A 16,359-nucleotide genomic window follows, 5' to 3' on the forward strand; every position below is an offset into this window, starting at 1 on the left:
ATGAATCACCTTGGAGGGTTTTATTAAAATGCAGATTTTAATTCAGCAGGTCTGGCATGATGCCTGATTCTACATTTCTTACAAGCTCCCAAGGTGAAGGTTTTAGTTTATCACTGTAAGTCCACAGATTACTATGATATCTCCGTTTTCAAAATACATCAGATTCAGGGTGATACTTTTTTCTAAGTGCAATTTGCAGTACTGAGTGATGCCTGAGATATAAGCAGAAAAGAAAAGTGGTTTGAGAAAGGTGTACATGGTGAGGATGTTGGAACACTGCCCCGACTGCTTCTGCTGTCAAGGTTCACCAGTGTTCAGTGAGTGACTGCCTAAACATAGGCCGTAATTCTAAAACTTGGTGCACAAATCTGAGTGTGAGGACTGTGCAGGAGTATTCTGGCTCCAGACACGAGATAGGTTACACTATTATTTTTACAAAGAGCTGCCCCTGCCTTTAAAATGGTCATAGGAATCAGGACAACTGTGTTCTATGCCTGAAACAAGTGCATTATTGTGCACTTGATTCAACCTGTTCATACTTTTTCAACTTGAGCCTGCCTGCCCACTGAATTAATTCCCCCTGAGACACACTGACAGGAAGGGTCTGGTGTTAAGGGCTGGTGGCCTCTCAGAAAAGGGATTTATAAATGTTCCTTAAAATGTTACTATACCTGAACTTATCTACCACACTGACATACTGATCTTTAAAAAAATAGCAATATTTTTAAAATACACAAATATGAAATAAAATATTACAAAGCATAATCCTATTTGAGAAAAACAATTACTTGAAACCACCAACAAATAGGTTAATTGGTTAAAGTGTTAAATGTTAACATATTGACCCTTTTTACTATCTTATCACGTACCTGTTACACTTAACTGGACAGTATCTGTTTTGAATTTTATTTTTTTATACAGCAGGTTCTTATTAGTTATCTATTTTATACATTAGTGTATATGTGTCAATCCCAATCTCCCAATTCATACCACCACCCCCCCCCCAACCGTGCTTTCCTCACTTGGCGTCCATACGTTTGTTCTCTACATGTGTCTCTATTTCTGCCTTGCAAACCAGTTCATCTGTATCATTTTTCTAGATTCCACAGATATGCGTTAATATACGATATTTTTCTCTTTCTGACTTACTTCACTGTGTATGACAGTCTCTAGATGCATCCACGTCTCTACAAATGACCCAATTTCGTCCTTTTTTATGGCTGAGTTAATATTCCATTGTATACATATACCACATCTTCTTTATCCATTCGTCTGCTGATGGGCATTTAGGTTGCTTCCATGACCTGGCTGTTGTAAATAGTGCTGCAATGAACATCGGGGTGCATGTGTCTTTTTGAATTATGGTTTTCTCTGGGTATATGCCCAGTACTGGGATTGCTGGGTCATATGGTTTCTACTTTTAGTTTTTTAAGGAACCTCCATACTGTTCTCCATAGTGGCTGTATCAATTTACATTCCCACCAACAGTGCAAGAGGGTTCCCTTTTATTCACACCCTCTCCAGCATTTGTTGTTTGTAGATTTTCTGATGATGCCCATTGTAACTGGTGTGAGGTGATACCTCATTGTAGTTTTGATTTGCATTTCTCTAATAATTAGTGATGTTGAGCAGCTTTTCATGTGCCTCTTGGCCATCTGTATGTCTTCTTTGGAGACATGTCTATTTAGGTCTTCTGCCCATTTTTGGATTGGGTTGTTTTTTTAATATTGTAGACAGTATCCTTTAAAGACCAACATTTAGAGATCCATAAATGCCACTACCCTCAATTAGGGCTATTCAGTTCAGATTTCCTAAGGAAATGAATAAAACTTTAACACATTAAAATGAGCGTATGTAAGCACTGCTATAAAATTAAAGCACACACCTTAAGTCTACTATATGAATACAAAATACCCTAAATTTTTAAAAAAATGTTTGCTATTGGAAAATTTTCCATTATCTTTTTTCTCCAAGGTTACATTAATATTTAAAAGACTTAAGTTAAAATTACATTTTATTAGTTTTACCTGTATATTTTCCCAATAGAATATAATCTTCCCAAGAGAATAATATAGAGAGCCTTACTCAATTAACTATTAAATGAAATATTCTGGGTAACAATAGACAGTGACCCTGGTCACCTGTGTAAACATCCAGCCTCTTTCTAAGCTGGTTTTAGGGACCATCCCTTCCCCCTATTTAAGCCCTCCTATTCCTCAACTGGAAATTGAGGAAATCAACTGGAAACTGGGTTCCAATTTTGAGTCCACTCCAACCACCAATTCCTCTTTTAAAACAGTTGGGTTGAGCTTAGTTACCATTTTTCCTTCCCTTAGCTAGCAGTGTAAATAAAAACTTGGCTTTACTTTATTCTGGATAGACATACAAGAGCGATATCCTAATTGACCTGGGAAACACAAATGCCTCACACATTGGCTAAACCACAATGCTAAATTTAATATTGTTTCTTTCATGCTTTTTTCAAGTGTTTCCCTGTACACATGTTCCCATGTCCCTGAGCTCTGAAGGGCTGGCACTAGGTTCCTTTTGTATTTCCACTCTCAACCTCCTCCCACCTCCTCCACTCCCTCCTCCAACACCACACACACACACACACACAAATTAGGCTGTGTTTTCTTCCTCTTGAAATCACCACTTCCTTTGTGAGCTCCGTAAAGTTTTCTTTGGCCTTATATTTTCCCAATTATTTCCTCCAAAATAAAGCCACCACTCAAGAATGATAGCTCTTTTCATGGAAGGAACAACCATTCCTCACGTTTTGCATACATTAGATCCATAATTGTTATTTTAAGAATCCAAGGCTATAAAGAAGTCAATTTGGGGGGAACACAAAACAAACCAAATTACTCCAAAAATAGCCATGAACACTGCATTTTGCTTGACACTGATGGCAGCAATCCCACTTTTTAAAAGCAAGCAGTAGTAGTAATACTATAGAAATCACCCTTACAAATAAAAATCCCAATTATGTGTGGGCAAATGAAAACAACTGATAGAAATCTGAGACGAAAAAATCCAATTAAGGAAAAAAGATAACGTCCTAAGGAAAAAAGCAAATAAAAATCAAATGAGAAAAGAAAATTACAGCAATGGAAAGAAAAGACCACTTAAGGATTATAAAAGTTATATTTATTCACGATGCTACATTTATTGCATTCCCTTAGAAAAATGGAGACTATTTATGTACCCAATTTGCACATATAAAACTTTATACAAATTATGTGTAGCACATAAAGGCCTCTGGTACAGCTAAAATCCTGACACTACAATTTGGGTAATCCTGCTTCAGGGTCTCCAGTTTATCAAGTCTGTCCACAGAAAATAAAAACTGGAATTATAGTCAGTCTTGCTGCTCACACTTAGAAATTATTTTAAATATAATAAAATAAAACGTTCAATTACTCTAAAACCCAAAAAAGTAAACTGGAAGGGGATATATTTTACCAATTTCATTTTAACAGTATGACAAATTCACACCTTATTTTGGCTAGGTCTTTTTAAAAAAAAAAAATCACCTTAGTTTTGACATTATTTCTAAGCTGTGGCTGCTTCAGAAGGTAATTTGTCAAAAATATTTACCGAACAATTAAAAAAAGTAATAATAATATTCCTTTTACAAAATGGTACAACAACACCTTAAGGAACCAGAAAATACTAAATGTCTTTGGCTATGTAACTAAAAGGCCATTCTTCCAAACAAAATAGGGCATATTCACCTCAGAACCAACTACAGAAACAGAAAGCGTAACAGAAATATGCATAGAATTTAATGAGAATTTGTCTTGCCTTTTTTTCCCATTCTACCCATATAATAAGCAAGGAGAATGCAATTTACATAATCTTCCCAGATGAGACTCAATAGCACTACAAAGATACCCAAACTTCTGCAAAGGCAAAGTGAATTAAAACAATTACACAACTAAGTGAAGACTGAAGGGACAAATGTTATTTGCAATTTTCTGTTTTTTAACTTGTTTGCTTCTTTTTAAGCCTTACAAGTGTAGAAATTATAGCTGATAAACAAAAGTCACAAGCCTCACAAATGGAACTATAATATAAAAATAAATCAAATGAAACATTTATTAATAAATGAAGCCTATTTTATTACTTCAAGTGTTAATGATAAAAAATTTTCAGCACAGCTGTTGCATTTAAAAAAGTGAAACTACATACTATGTTTCTAGCTTGGTAAACAGATGAACCTGATGTCTTTGAATGACATAACAATTGAGCATTGTACAGTACATCTTATGAAGACCCGTAAATTAAAGAACTACTGGTTTAAAGTTAGTGATTATGAAACAATTATGTATTCATAGTTTCAGCTTCTTTTTTCTTCCTCGGCCATCAGGTGCTCCATCCATTTTACGTTTCTGGGTCTACAAACAAACAGAAGGATTATCTTCATCACAAGAGTAATATTAACATGAAATACATTGGAAGACTCATGATAGCAATTTATTAATAACTGCCACTTAGTAACAGGTATTACTTTTCTTAACCAGAATAACCTTAATTCTCCAAATAATCTTATCTACATATTTTACTAACATAAATACCTTAATGCTAATAATGAAGTAAATGAGTAATTCACAATTAGCAATAGTAAATCAATACACCAAACAAATGTATAACATGCCCTCTCATCAAAAGAAAGCAGTAATGAGAAATACTTTGTGAGTAAACTAGACTTTCCTGATACGTTCACTTACGCATGACTATATAAATTATTATTAGATAACAGAATTAGTTAACATTATTAGATGACTTTTTTTCTTATAATTCTTGCCTTCACATTGCTAAGATATTGGTACAATAAATCAAAGTTTAGAAGTGGACAGTAAAGGTTGTAAAGGCCACTGCCTTCCTAATATTTCTTTACATATTCTAAAATTATAATGTGTACTCTCAACATCAAGTGTAGGCTCTTGCCATTCACAAGACAGACCTTCCCATATTCTCACAAATCCCCATACTGTGAACTACCATCATAACATGATTTTCCCCACACAATGCAATCAAGTTTAATTTATACTTTTAAAGCAATCCAAGGCCATACTACTTACCAAAAAAAAAAAAAAAAAAAAAAAACTAACACATCAGTGATAGCCAAGTAATGTTCAAATTCTTGAAAAAAGTTAAGTTCCCCAAGAAAATATTTACATTTTCATGAGTACTTACTGAAGGTTTTGGTCCTCTTTTCTTTTTCTCTGCCTTCTCCTTTTCTTCTAGTTCCATGTTTTCTCTTTCAATCAAGGTAATTAAAGTGTTACACCTCCTCTGGAGCTCCTGAGTTACAAACATAAATTTACATGGTAAACTTGTATTCTCCATCCATAAGTTTTCATGATTACAATTTCAAAACCAAAGGTATGTTTTAACAGTGTAATATCACTTATATACCCCCAATAGACAAAATTTTAAAAAGCAAAAGGAACTGGTAATTTTCATACACAATCCATGCTAGGAGGATAAAAAAAGGTATCTGTAAACTTTTCACTTCATTATTTAAGGCCATACTGTTGTGTATTTTTCATAAATCCTTCCTTCACTTGGGAACTGAAGCAGTGAAAATGAACATCTCTTAATATATGCAATTCTGCTACATAGTGTCTATGCCTGAAAACTGTCATCTACCTCCAAAACTTAAAATTAACAGAGCACATATTTGAGGGTCAAAATCAACTAAAACTTAATAAGAGGTATATATAATCTTTCCCTTAAACGCATTACCACTAGAATTGTGGTAGACGGTGTACCACCTGCCGTCTTTCCCAGTTCGGGAAAAATAGTCATAGAAATCTATGATGAGTTTTACCTCATCTCTCCTTAGCAGTCTACACAGGCTCCAGAAAGGATTTTAAATTATAGTGTAGAAATAGTAAATACCCCTTAAGAAAACAGGAGTCCATTTGTATCATTGCTGGCTACCTACTGAGTAAAATTGTTTTTTTCCTCTCCTCGTCGTAACATTCTACACAAATGGTCACGATAAAATCATTTAAAAATATTATTGTATAGGACACAACCATATAAGGTTTGGAAATATTTGCAATAGTATATATAGAGAGAAGGTAGTACACTGCCTTTATTACCTTTAACAGGTACACTGAGATACACATGCCAGAATGTGTTACAGATGTACTATGGCATGAATCTTCTTGGCTCTTAGAGAAGGATTATGCCTCAACTGTTTATCACAAGGGGCCATACGCATATTATCATTTTGTATGTGTGCCTTAACATGAAACACATTAGGAAATAACACGCAGTTTTAGACCATGGTATTGTACTAGTAAATCAATGTGACACTGCATCTTGTTTCACTCACCACAAAATCACTTATTAAAATTGTTCCTACTTTAAAAGACGTAATACAGAGCTTATAGCAACTGAATGTGTCTCCTCTAAGTATGTATTTACAATGCATTTATAGTGCAACATTTCCCAAACTAGGGTTTCATAAAACAGTAGCCTCTGTTGATGTTTACTGAAAAAAACCCCTTCAGTGGTCACATTTAAAGACTAAACACTATCCTCCATCTTGAAGAGTGACAATGTATTTTAAATATACTGAGGTAAATCCTACTGTAAAGCTGTTTAAACTTTGCTATCCTAGTACATCTCAAAATTAAGACTACAGAATTGTTTTGGCATTATCATCATCCTGAAGAACACAAGATGAAGCTAAAAACTCAAAGGTGGTAAAATACAGTAAGTCAGACAGAGAAAGAGACATATCATATGATATATGCGAAATCTAAAAAAACATGCTACAAATGAACTTATTTACAAAACAGAAGCAGACTCAAAGGCTTAGAGAACGAATTTATGGTTACCGGGGGGAAGCGGGTATATTAGGGAGTATATGAGGGAAGTATATTAGGGAGTTTGGGATTGACATGTACACACCGCTGTATTTAAAATGGATAACCAACAAGAACCCACTGTATAGCACAGGGAACTCTGCTCAATATTATGTAACAACCTAAGTGGGAAAAGAATCTGAAAAAGAACAGATATATGTATAACTGAATCACTTTGCTATTATACACCTGAAACTAACACAACATTGTTAATAAACTATACTCTAATATCAAATAAAAAGTTTAAAAAATACATAAGAGAAGAGCAATTCATCAAAGCTAAACTTTTCTGAATTCTAATTTTAGGTCATTACAAATGGAACTTGCTGATCAGAAACAGGTTGATATTGGGAATAAAAACAAAACCTAGGATTAAATCAGTATAGTGTTTTACTACATTAAGCTCTTTTTAAATAACTCAAACTCAGCATTCTGATGGGCAGATGCGTGAGTACAAGTCCTTTCTTTATAGAAATGTGTTCATTTATAAAACCAAAAGTCAAATTTTAAATTGTGATCATTACATTCAGAAGTTAAAATTGATGGTGACATTTCCTACTTAGAACCTGATTAAAATTCACATAAAAAATTAGTCCTATCATATATAGTGATGTTAAAAGATGTGCTATTAAACAATAGAAAAAATAAACTTTGTAAGTTACTTATGACATTAGGTTTTTAACTGTGGATGTAACTTTCTTAAGGAACTGATTTAAACTGTAATACAAACAATATTGTAACAAAAATTTACTTCAAAGATACAGCTGAACCACAGTTTTCTCTTAATAGAATTTAAAAAGTTACCTTAAAGAACATTAAATAACCTACTTCCTTTGAACTGTCAGAGGAAGTTTAATTCTACTACATTACAGAAAAAGGCCCCCAGTACTCACCATTGCAGTTCTGGACTTTAGAAACCAGTCAAATCTGAACTGAGGAGAGTTGCGAATACACTGTCGCAATTCATCATAAACATTTTCTTTGTCAAATCCAAGCTTGTGAAGCATACAGATCAGAAAACGATCCTCTTCTTCAGTGTAGTTTTTTCCTTTGTTAGTACCATAAGATATTCTCAGCTGATGAAAAGGTGCTTTGTACCGTCCAATCTATGAAAATCAGATTTTATATTATATAAAATACAAATCCTATATAATCTATGTTTCAAACTCGGCTTTAGTAAAGTTAGCTATAAATGTTGTATTTCACATCAACTTTCTATCCAAAGTCAGTTACGTTGTAATCTTTGTTCTAAACCAACTTCAGTCTTTATTATTTTAAAAAGAAATACAGACTCAGACTTTCTGGTATACCACACAGCAAAGAGCCAATCATAGTGACTCTGACGCAGATATATCAACTGAAATACTGAGGTAAATTCTGTTGAGAACACCTATAATGTTTGAATGCTGTCCTTTGAAAAAAAATTTTATATCATCATTTCTTTTCCTTTTTAAAAGTTACTTTAAACTCTCATATTACTGAGAGGAGTTATTTTACTATCATATTTATTAATATTCAAAGTACCTTCGTGTCAAGTGCTTTTTTGATACTAATTCTTCTTTGAATTCTTGCCTCTCCCCTTTCAATCTGAGCCATAATCTTCTCTATGTCCTGCAGCTCATTGCATCTTTCCCAGAACACAGCTGTAGGAATAAGAGTTGGGCAGATGAGATAGGTGGGGGAAGGGCAGAAAGATAAATAACTTCTTGTTGTAAGTGCTCTATTTTACTTGCTAAGGATTAAGAAATGTTTCCATTTTCCCCACATCTAACACTAGTAAGTCACGTAATTATTTCTCAGTTTCCTTAACTATGAAGAAACCAGGAAGATAAGCTGGATGATTATAGGAAGTATCCCCCAATTCTTAGTTGTGTCTATTCTGAAGCTCTGGGTGGACCACCAGAGCTATACCCACCTGACAATCTGACTGGCTCCAGGAGACACAGAAACACATAACACTTGAAAACTTATGAAAGACAATGAAATAAAAATGAAGGCACTATTATTCAGTGACCTATTCTTGTTTCCTTGGCTACAGCTAGTGAACAGGGGTAAAAAAAAAAAATTAACGATGCCATTTTAAAGAAGGGGAGATTTTCCAATTCAATTTTTAAAAAACACAAAACAAAACAAGGCACTAGGGCTTCCCTGGTGGCGCAGTGGTTAAAATTCCGCCTGCCAATGCAGGGGACACAGGTTCGAGCCCTGGTCTGGGAAGGTCCCACAGGCCGCGGAGTAACTAAGCCCGTGCACCACAACTACTGAGCCTGCGCTCTAGAGCCCGGGAGCCACGACTACTGAGCCCACGTGCCACAACTACTGAAGCCCGCACACCTAGAGCCTGTGCTCCACAACCAGAGAAGCCACCGCAATGAGAAGCCTGCGCACCGCAACAAAGAGTAGCCCCTGCTCACCACAACTAGAGAAAGCCTGCACGTGGCAACGAAGACCCAACGCAGCCAAAAATAAATAAATAAATAAAATTTATTTAAAAAAAAAAAACAAGGCACTAAGTTGTGGTGAAATTAAGCTTATCAAAACAGTATTCAGAGTAAGAAAATCTGAACTTTCCAACAGCTCTCCAGAAGCCTGAGAACATTCTTATACCTATTAAAATAATACGAGAATTACCTGAGTATTCAATGACTTCTTCTGGAGTTTTTCCTTCTACTTCTCTTGCTATATTTTCAATATCATCACGACCCCACTTCTCATTGGCTTTGATAAACTGGTTAAAATCTCTCTTATTCCAATTGGTAAATCCCTTCAAAGCGATGGAAACAAAACATACAATCACAGCACACTGAACTTGGGAGAAAAGCTATTAAACTTTACCAATGCTGCTGAGTATTATAGAAAATTTTCAGTTGCTCCACGTTTTCTTTTTAAGTTAAGTGCTTTTAAAGTAGTAGATTTTCATGTACATAGATGAGCACTTTTAGCAATACATCATATATTGCTTAGATAGCCAAGCAATTGAAGCTGAGTGGGAGAATAAAGAATGCTGCACAAAAAGGTGACATTTTCACTGAGCTTTCAAAGAGTAGAAGTTTGCCAGGAGGAATGAACATACACTAAAGGGCAAAGATATAAACCAAGTGGGAAAACAGAAGGAAAATAAGGCTTTAAAGGTAGGTTAAGGCCAGATTCTGAAAGGCCTTGGCTGAAACTTAAAGGATGTTAAAAAAGTATGGAGCAGAGATTTGTCATTGAGAATTATAACTTAGTAGCAACGTAGAAGATTCACAGGAAAGGGAAGATGGGAGTGCTGGAAGAATGGTGATCAAAAGGATACCCATTCTACCAAGGCTGGTGCAAATCCATAATCTTCTCTACCACCTCAACAACTAATGACAATCAAAATGTAGCAAACACCATATGCCCATGCTTTATGATCACCAATTATTCCATTTTTGAAATCAAAAAAATGTACTTCCTTTATATATTCCAACACAGCCTAAGACAGCACCTTACAAAATAATGTTACTAAATTCTGTGTTGACTGAAGGCTATACCTGTGTTAGAAGCTTCTCTTTTTCCTCTAATTCTTCATCATTAAGGGGTTCAGCTTCATCAATTTTAAGCTGTTCTTCTTTTTGTGCCTGTGCTGCATTTGGTAGGTCAGGATTTCGAGGCACCTAAAAATATTTTTTTTTTCCTATGTCATCAGTCAATATATTTTAGGAAGTATGCAATCAACTAAACTCTTAACCAAGTACATGACATTTCACAAATTTTTCACAATTTTTAATCCAGCCATGAAAGAAAACATATTGATATTCTGCATTTATTAAGTTAAAAACAAACCAGATTAGGGACTTCCCTGGTGGCCAAGTGGGTAGGACTCCACGCTCCCAACGCAGAGGGCCCGGGTTCGATCCCTGGTCAGGGAACTAGATCCCGCATGCATGCCGCAACTAAGAAGTGCACATGCTGCAACTAAAGATCCCACAAGCCACAATGAGGATCCCACATGCTGCAACTAAGACCCGGCACAGCCAAATAAATAAATAAATATTTTAAAAAACAAAACAAAAAACCAGGTTAGTTACGAACAAAGTGTTACTTCTTCTACCTTGTACCCAATCGTTTTTCTGTAATATAGAATTTCTTTTTCCAATAATTCAAATAGACGTGGAGGAAAGAACTGGAAATCCTGAACATTAGGTTGTTTTGGAGGTCGAGGAGCCTAAAAACAAAAAGTATTCTTCATAAGAAAGCAACTATTTTGCTTTAAATCTATCTATAACCTTTATTCATTCTATAAAATCATGACAGCCAATTCTCCAAGCAACTGAATGCATCTTCCACTAAAACTGAACAAACATTAATCAAATTTTAAATGCTTACATTCAAAATTAATCTTTAGAAAACTTTTAACAAAAGCTGAAGGAGGTGTACTGTAAGAAACCATAAAATCTAATTCTCAATCTGATTTTATCTCAAGAGTATAAGAAGAAAAATGATTTACAGTTCCAATATTTTTAGACATTTGTGCTCTGTCAACTCACCTTGGGTGCTTTAGGTTCACTGACACGAAGAGCTTCCCTGAAATAGGCATCAACAGCATAGTTGGCTTTTCTTTCTCGTTTAGGTGGTTCAATCCACTCTGTGAATGCAATCTAGCACATGGGAAACAATTCAAATCACCAACTTTATTATGTAGTCGCAAATCCTACATGAATGCAACTCCAGCTATGTACATCACTACGACTGTTATTTATAAATGCAAAGATATTCATAAAATTTTAGACTACAAGCTCTATGAGGCTAGGGACTATGCAATTAACACACAGGAGGTCTAGTGAAGAGCATAGGCATTCAGTAAGTATTTCCTGACCAAATGAATACTAGGTGAAAAACAATGCTACAGAAGGTTTAGAACCCCAATTAGGAGACAAATGTAGATATATATTTAGCCTAGAAAAAATTCAGAGGATGTACATGCCTAAACATTAAAAGGGAAAGCACTAGGTAGAATTTTTTTTTCTTCTACCCTGTAGGTATTTTCTAATTTCACTATATAACAGCAAGTATTACTTATGAAATAAGAAGTTATTCCCTTTAATTATTACCAGCCAATTCTGCTGTTTAAAAAAAAAAAGTCTAATAAGGTTGTGACGATTTTTTTTGGCAAGTTTTAATTTTCAAATATCCCAAATTACTATAATCACCCCACACAACATCGTGCACTGTAACAGTATACATAAACTTTTTAAACATTTCACTTTACCAACTGAAAATGTCGCATTAAATTTAACACAAAAATGAAAATAATTTAGTTGTGAGTAAACAGAAATGACTGCTGTTTGAGACAAGGCATTACACCTAACACTTAAATTCCAAGTTTCAAGTAAAATATTAAGTCTTCAAGTAACCAAAATCTCTTTCTAAATTACCTTTTGTTTTTCTCTATAATCTTCTCCTTCAAAGTTATAAACACTCGACTCTGTATCCATTGTAAAGTTTCTAAGTGAGCTTTCACCCATCTTGGAGAGCTTTTCATTCATCTCTGCAGTCTAGGAAACAAAAGAAACATCCTATTAAATGGAGAATTTAAAAAGCATGAGAACTATAGTCAAAATAAATTAGGCTTTATACTACATAAAAACTTCTTTCTGTGGAAGTCAGATTACCGATAACTCACATAACCATTTCCTCAAACAGTTCTGGTTTAAAATATTTTACATATTAAACATATCATTTAATCTGCATCTCACCTTCTTTGCACCTCTTTCCAAAATACCATCAATATCCTCATCAGTAATCTCGCTTTCCTTTGAAGCAAATACATGTGTTGCCCCATGCCTTATCATTTGAAGCATTTCATCTTTCCCAATTTTGTTCAGATTCTGATCCACAAGTCTTCCTGAAAAAAAGGTTTTATTGTGTAATGTTAATCAAACAAACTTTAGGTTACTGGATATTTGGAATTTTAAATGTTAGATGTAATACCACATAATTTTGCCTCAAACGTCAATCATTTGTTTATTCTCATCTGATAATTTTCATTTTTATATAAAATACCAAATTCTAATCTGTAAACTCTGAAATATTTCTAAACTTTACATATTACATAATGAAGCCTACCGAATGCCACTTCAATAAAATATATTCTTATACGGTGAGAATGACAGTAACTTGGGATATCTGAAAATCAAAATTATTACCATAACTTTAAGTATCAAAAGGTGAGAGTATTATAAACACAAGAAGTTTCTGATAAGCAGAAACTGATTAGTATTATTACTAATGCTCCCAAATCAGCTTGTTCTACTTACAAAAGTATAAAAACCTTCATATTGCCAAACTTCAAGAGCCACTCACATATACTTCTTCTATTTTAATTTTTCTACTTCAACCAACTTGTAATGAGTAGGTAAAGATACAAGCTGTTTTCTGGGACCTTACATACTTGTATCATGGTTTTGGATCCCTAATAGAATGCACCATCAAATATGTGACTTTCAAAGTTAGAATATATCCACAGAACATGTTTCTTGAAAGCTATCTCACTGCTATCAAAATGCTCTTAAGCTTACAGAAATTACTTCCCTGTGGACTGGGAGGGAACTTTTCAGACATAAAGTACTTCTGTATATTCTCATATTTTTAGTTATACCCCTTAGTCCACAAAACAGTTAACACAGAGGCATATGCACCCAAGGCTTGTTTGACTAATATGTCTATAAATGGGATTAACAAAGCTACTAGCACAAAATTTTGCTCCAAAAGTTGCCTTAGTAAATATTAAAAAATACCCCAAAAACATTAAGTCAAAAGACTGAAAAAGCTTTTCTAAGCTGACTGTAAAAGAATTTGTATATTTTTAATCTTCAAAAAAAAAAAAAAGAGAAGGGTTTCAGAGATGAAAATAATTGAGAACAAGAACCATAAGGCAGATGTATTTCTAAAAGCATGGATGAATGTGAGGGGGAAAAAAACTAGCCATTACATCACTCATGAGAAACCTGTTTGGCAGGCCCCAGAAGTCCCCAGAGACCTTCCTAATTAAACACTGCACTGTAATAGTTTATATAGCTCTTGATGCCCCGGATGAGTCACCTCCTAGCTGTGTAAACGGTAAATAAGTGACTTGCTTCTACCTCTGATGCCAACCTCCAGCTGGCATGAAGACTAAAGAAGGTAATACTCAGTATTTAAATATTTAGCACATGGCTTGGTACAAAGTAAGCTCACTATGTTAAGCAATTATTAACAAAAACAACTAATAATAAAGCAATCATGTATTGTCTTTTTTTTTAACATCTTTATTGGAGTATAATTGCTTTACAATGGTGTGTTAGTTTCTGCTTTTTAACAAAGTGAATCAGTTATACATATGTTCCCATATCTCCTCCCTCTTGTGCCTCCCTCCCTCCCACCCTCCCTATCCCACCCCTCTAGGTGGTCACAAACCACCAAGCTCATCTCCCTGTGCTATGCGGCTGCTTCCCACTAGCTATCTGTTTTACGTTTGGTAGTGTATGTATGTCCATGCCACTCTCTCACTTTGTCACAGCTTACCCTTCCCCCTCCCCATATCCTCAAGTCTATTCTCTAGTAGGTCTGTCTTTATTCCCGTCTTACCCTTAGGTTCTTCATGACCTTTTTTTTTTTTTCTTAAATTCCATATATATGTGTTAGCATACCGTATTTGTTTTTCTCTTTCTGACTTTATGTATACAGACACGTGGCTAACTCTATGGTTGGCATTAAGGGATAACAAAGAAATGTAACATTCCCTTCCTTACAAGGAAATTAGAGACTGGTTGACAAAACCAAGATACACAAATGTAATAATCAGTGGATAATACAACAGTATACCTCTTAGCTTTAGAGACAGATAAAATGCATTTGGTCATGACACAATTTGGGAAGGAAGGAAACCAACGTGGACTCAAGGTTACTGAGGGTTTGTTTTGGTTTTTACATTTTACACATCCCATCACTAACTCTATTTTAAGCTTCATGAAAATATAAATGTCTTCCTTGAAAGCTGATCTGGCATGAGAACTTGAAGTTCCCTTCAATTAATCCAAAATAAAATCCCACTTTCACCATCTAGTCCTATTTACAAAGATGTTTATTGTGTGTCTTGCTCTCACTAAATTATAAAGTCCTTGAAAGTAAGAACACTGGTTGGTTTCAGTCACCACTGTATTCTCAGCACTAAGAACAGTGCCTGACATCTGCTGGTGCTCAATAAATCGTTGTGGATTAGGAAAAAGAATTCTGAGTTTTACTGTTATCTCTTCAGTTTCCCCAGAGTAGTCAATTGAGTGTTAGTACATGTAAATCACTCATCACACCTCTATTTAATATGTACCACACTGAATGCTGGGTATTTTTATATACATTATCCCCTTTAGTCCTTAAAAATCTCTGTATCCCTATTTAACACATGAAGAAGAGGCTCAGATAGTGTAAAAGAATTGCTAACCAGCTGAGTCAATATTCAAATTTCAACCTTCCTGAGCCCAAACCCATCCTCTTAACAAAACTGAAGCTTACTTTAGTCTGGAATATAAATATTGTTGCCTGGTAGCTTGATTTAATATATGTTTAACAACAAGAATATCCTAAAAAAAAATCCAGGAAAAAAGTGTTATAAATTCAACCTAGTAAATTTTTAAAGTCCTAAGGCTCACCTTGCTGGATGACTATTGAATCCAGTCTGAGTTTCATCTCAGCACGTTCCACTATTCTTTCTTCTACAGTGTTATCCGTTATGAAGCGGAACACTCTGACTGTCTTGGTTTGTCCAATTCTATGGGCTCGATCCTAGAAAAATAACCAGGTTACTTTGAATCCAGTTGAAAATTCACATAAATAACATTTGAATGTGTACACTGAGAAACAAAATGAAAATATTCTCATGTACAAAATAGTTTTAAAAATACGAAACAAAACAACTATAACGGATTCATATTCCATTAACATTTCTTAAATTCTCAGTTTCAATCAAATTAACTGGTTATCTCACAAGAAAATCTTTTAGGAGGTATAGAACACGTCATAGTTGCTGAATCTGTGAGAAACTACTGTATTAATTTGTCTAGGTTATACGGAAATAAAATATACATAATGTCTCCAGACAAGACAGACACAATTATAATCTTCAAGTCTGATGATAAAAGTTTTTAAAAAAATCTTTTTTTCTTACGTTTAAATTCAAAATGCTTTTCTACCTAAATCAAATCTAAATTTTCATTGCAATTAGGGGAAAAAGTGACATGAATAAACAATCTCCACAAACAATATAAAAATCCTAGGGGCTTCCCTGGTGGCGCAGTGGTTGAGAGTCTGCCTGCCAATGCAGGGGACACAGGTTCGTGCCCCGGTCTGGGAAGATCCCACATGCCGCAGAGCGGCTGGGCCCGTGAGCCATGGCCGCTGAGCCTGTGCGTCCGGAGCCGCAACCAGAGAGGCCACAACAGTGAGAGGCCCGCGTACCGGAAAAAAAAAAAAA

The 16,359-nt window shown here is 34.8% G+C and overlaps 1 protein-coding gene across 1 annotated transcript in view; it reads right to left on the reverse strand.

Moving 5' to 3' along the window:
* Window positions 1-2,663: 2,663 nt before the first annotated feature.
* SMARCA5 (SNF2 related chromatin remodeling ATPase 5) overlaps window positions 2,664-16,359 on the reverse strand; it is a 47,498-nt gene continuing 33,802 nt past the window's right edge. The window contains exons 14-24 of the mRNA XM_079920387.1: window positions 15,539-15,671; window positions 12,608-12,756; window positions 12,287-12,406; window positions 11,399-11,509; window positions 10,963-11,076; window positions 10,403-10,525; window positions 9,519-9,651; window positions 8,412-8,530; window positions 7,781-7,993; window positions 5,203-5,310; window positions 2,664-4,400 (exon numbers count right to left, since the gene is read on the reverse strand). Coding sequence (XP_079776513.1) covers window positions 4,335-4,400; window positions 5,203-5,310; window positions 7,781-7,993; window positions 8,412-8,530; window positions 9,519-9,651; window positions 10,403-10,525; window positions 10,963-11,076; window positions 11,399-11,509; window positions 12,287-12,406; window positions 12,608-12,756; window positions 15,539-15,671 — 1,389 coding nt within the window. The 3' untranslated portion in view covers window positions 2,664-4,334. The remainder of the gene's footprint in view (window positions 4,401-5,202; window positions 5,311-7,780; window positions 7,994-8,411; window positions 8,531-9,518; window positions 9,652-10,402; window positions 10,526-10,962; window positions 11,077-11,398; window positions 11,510-12,286; window positions 12,407-12,607; window positions 12,757-15,538; window positions 15,672-16,359) is intronic.

This window comes from Stenella coeruleoalba (assembly GCF_951394435.1).
Source record: "Stenella coeruleoalba genome assembly, chromosome: 4".
Classification (NCBI taxonomy): Eukaryota; Metazoa; Chordata; class Mammalia; order Artiodactyla; family Delphinidae; genus Stenella; species Stenella coeruleoalba.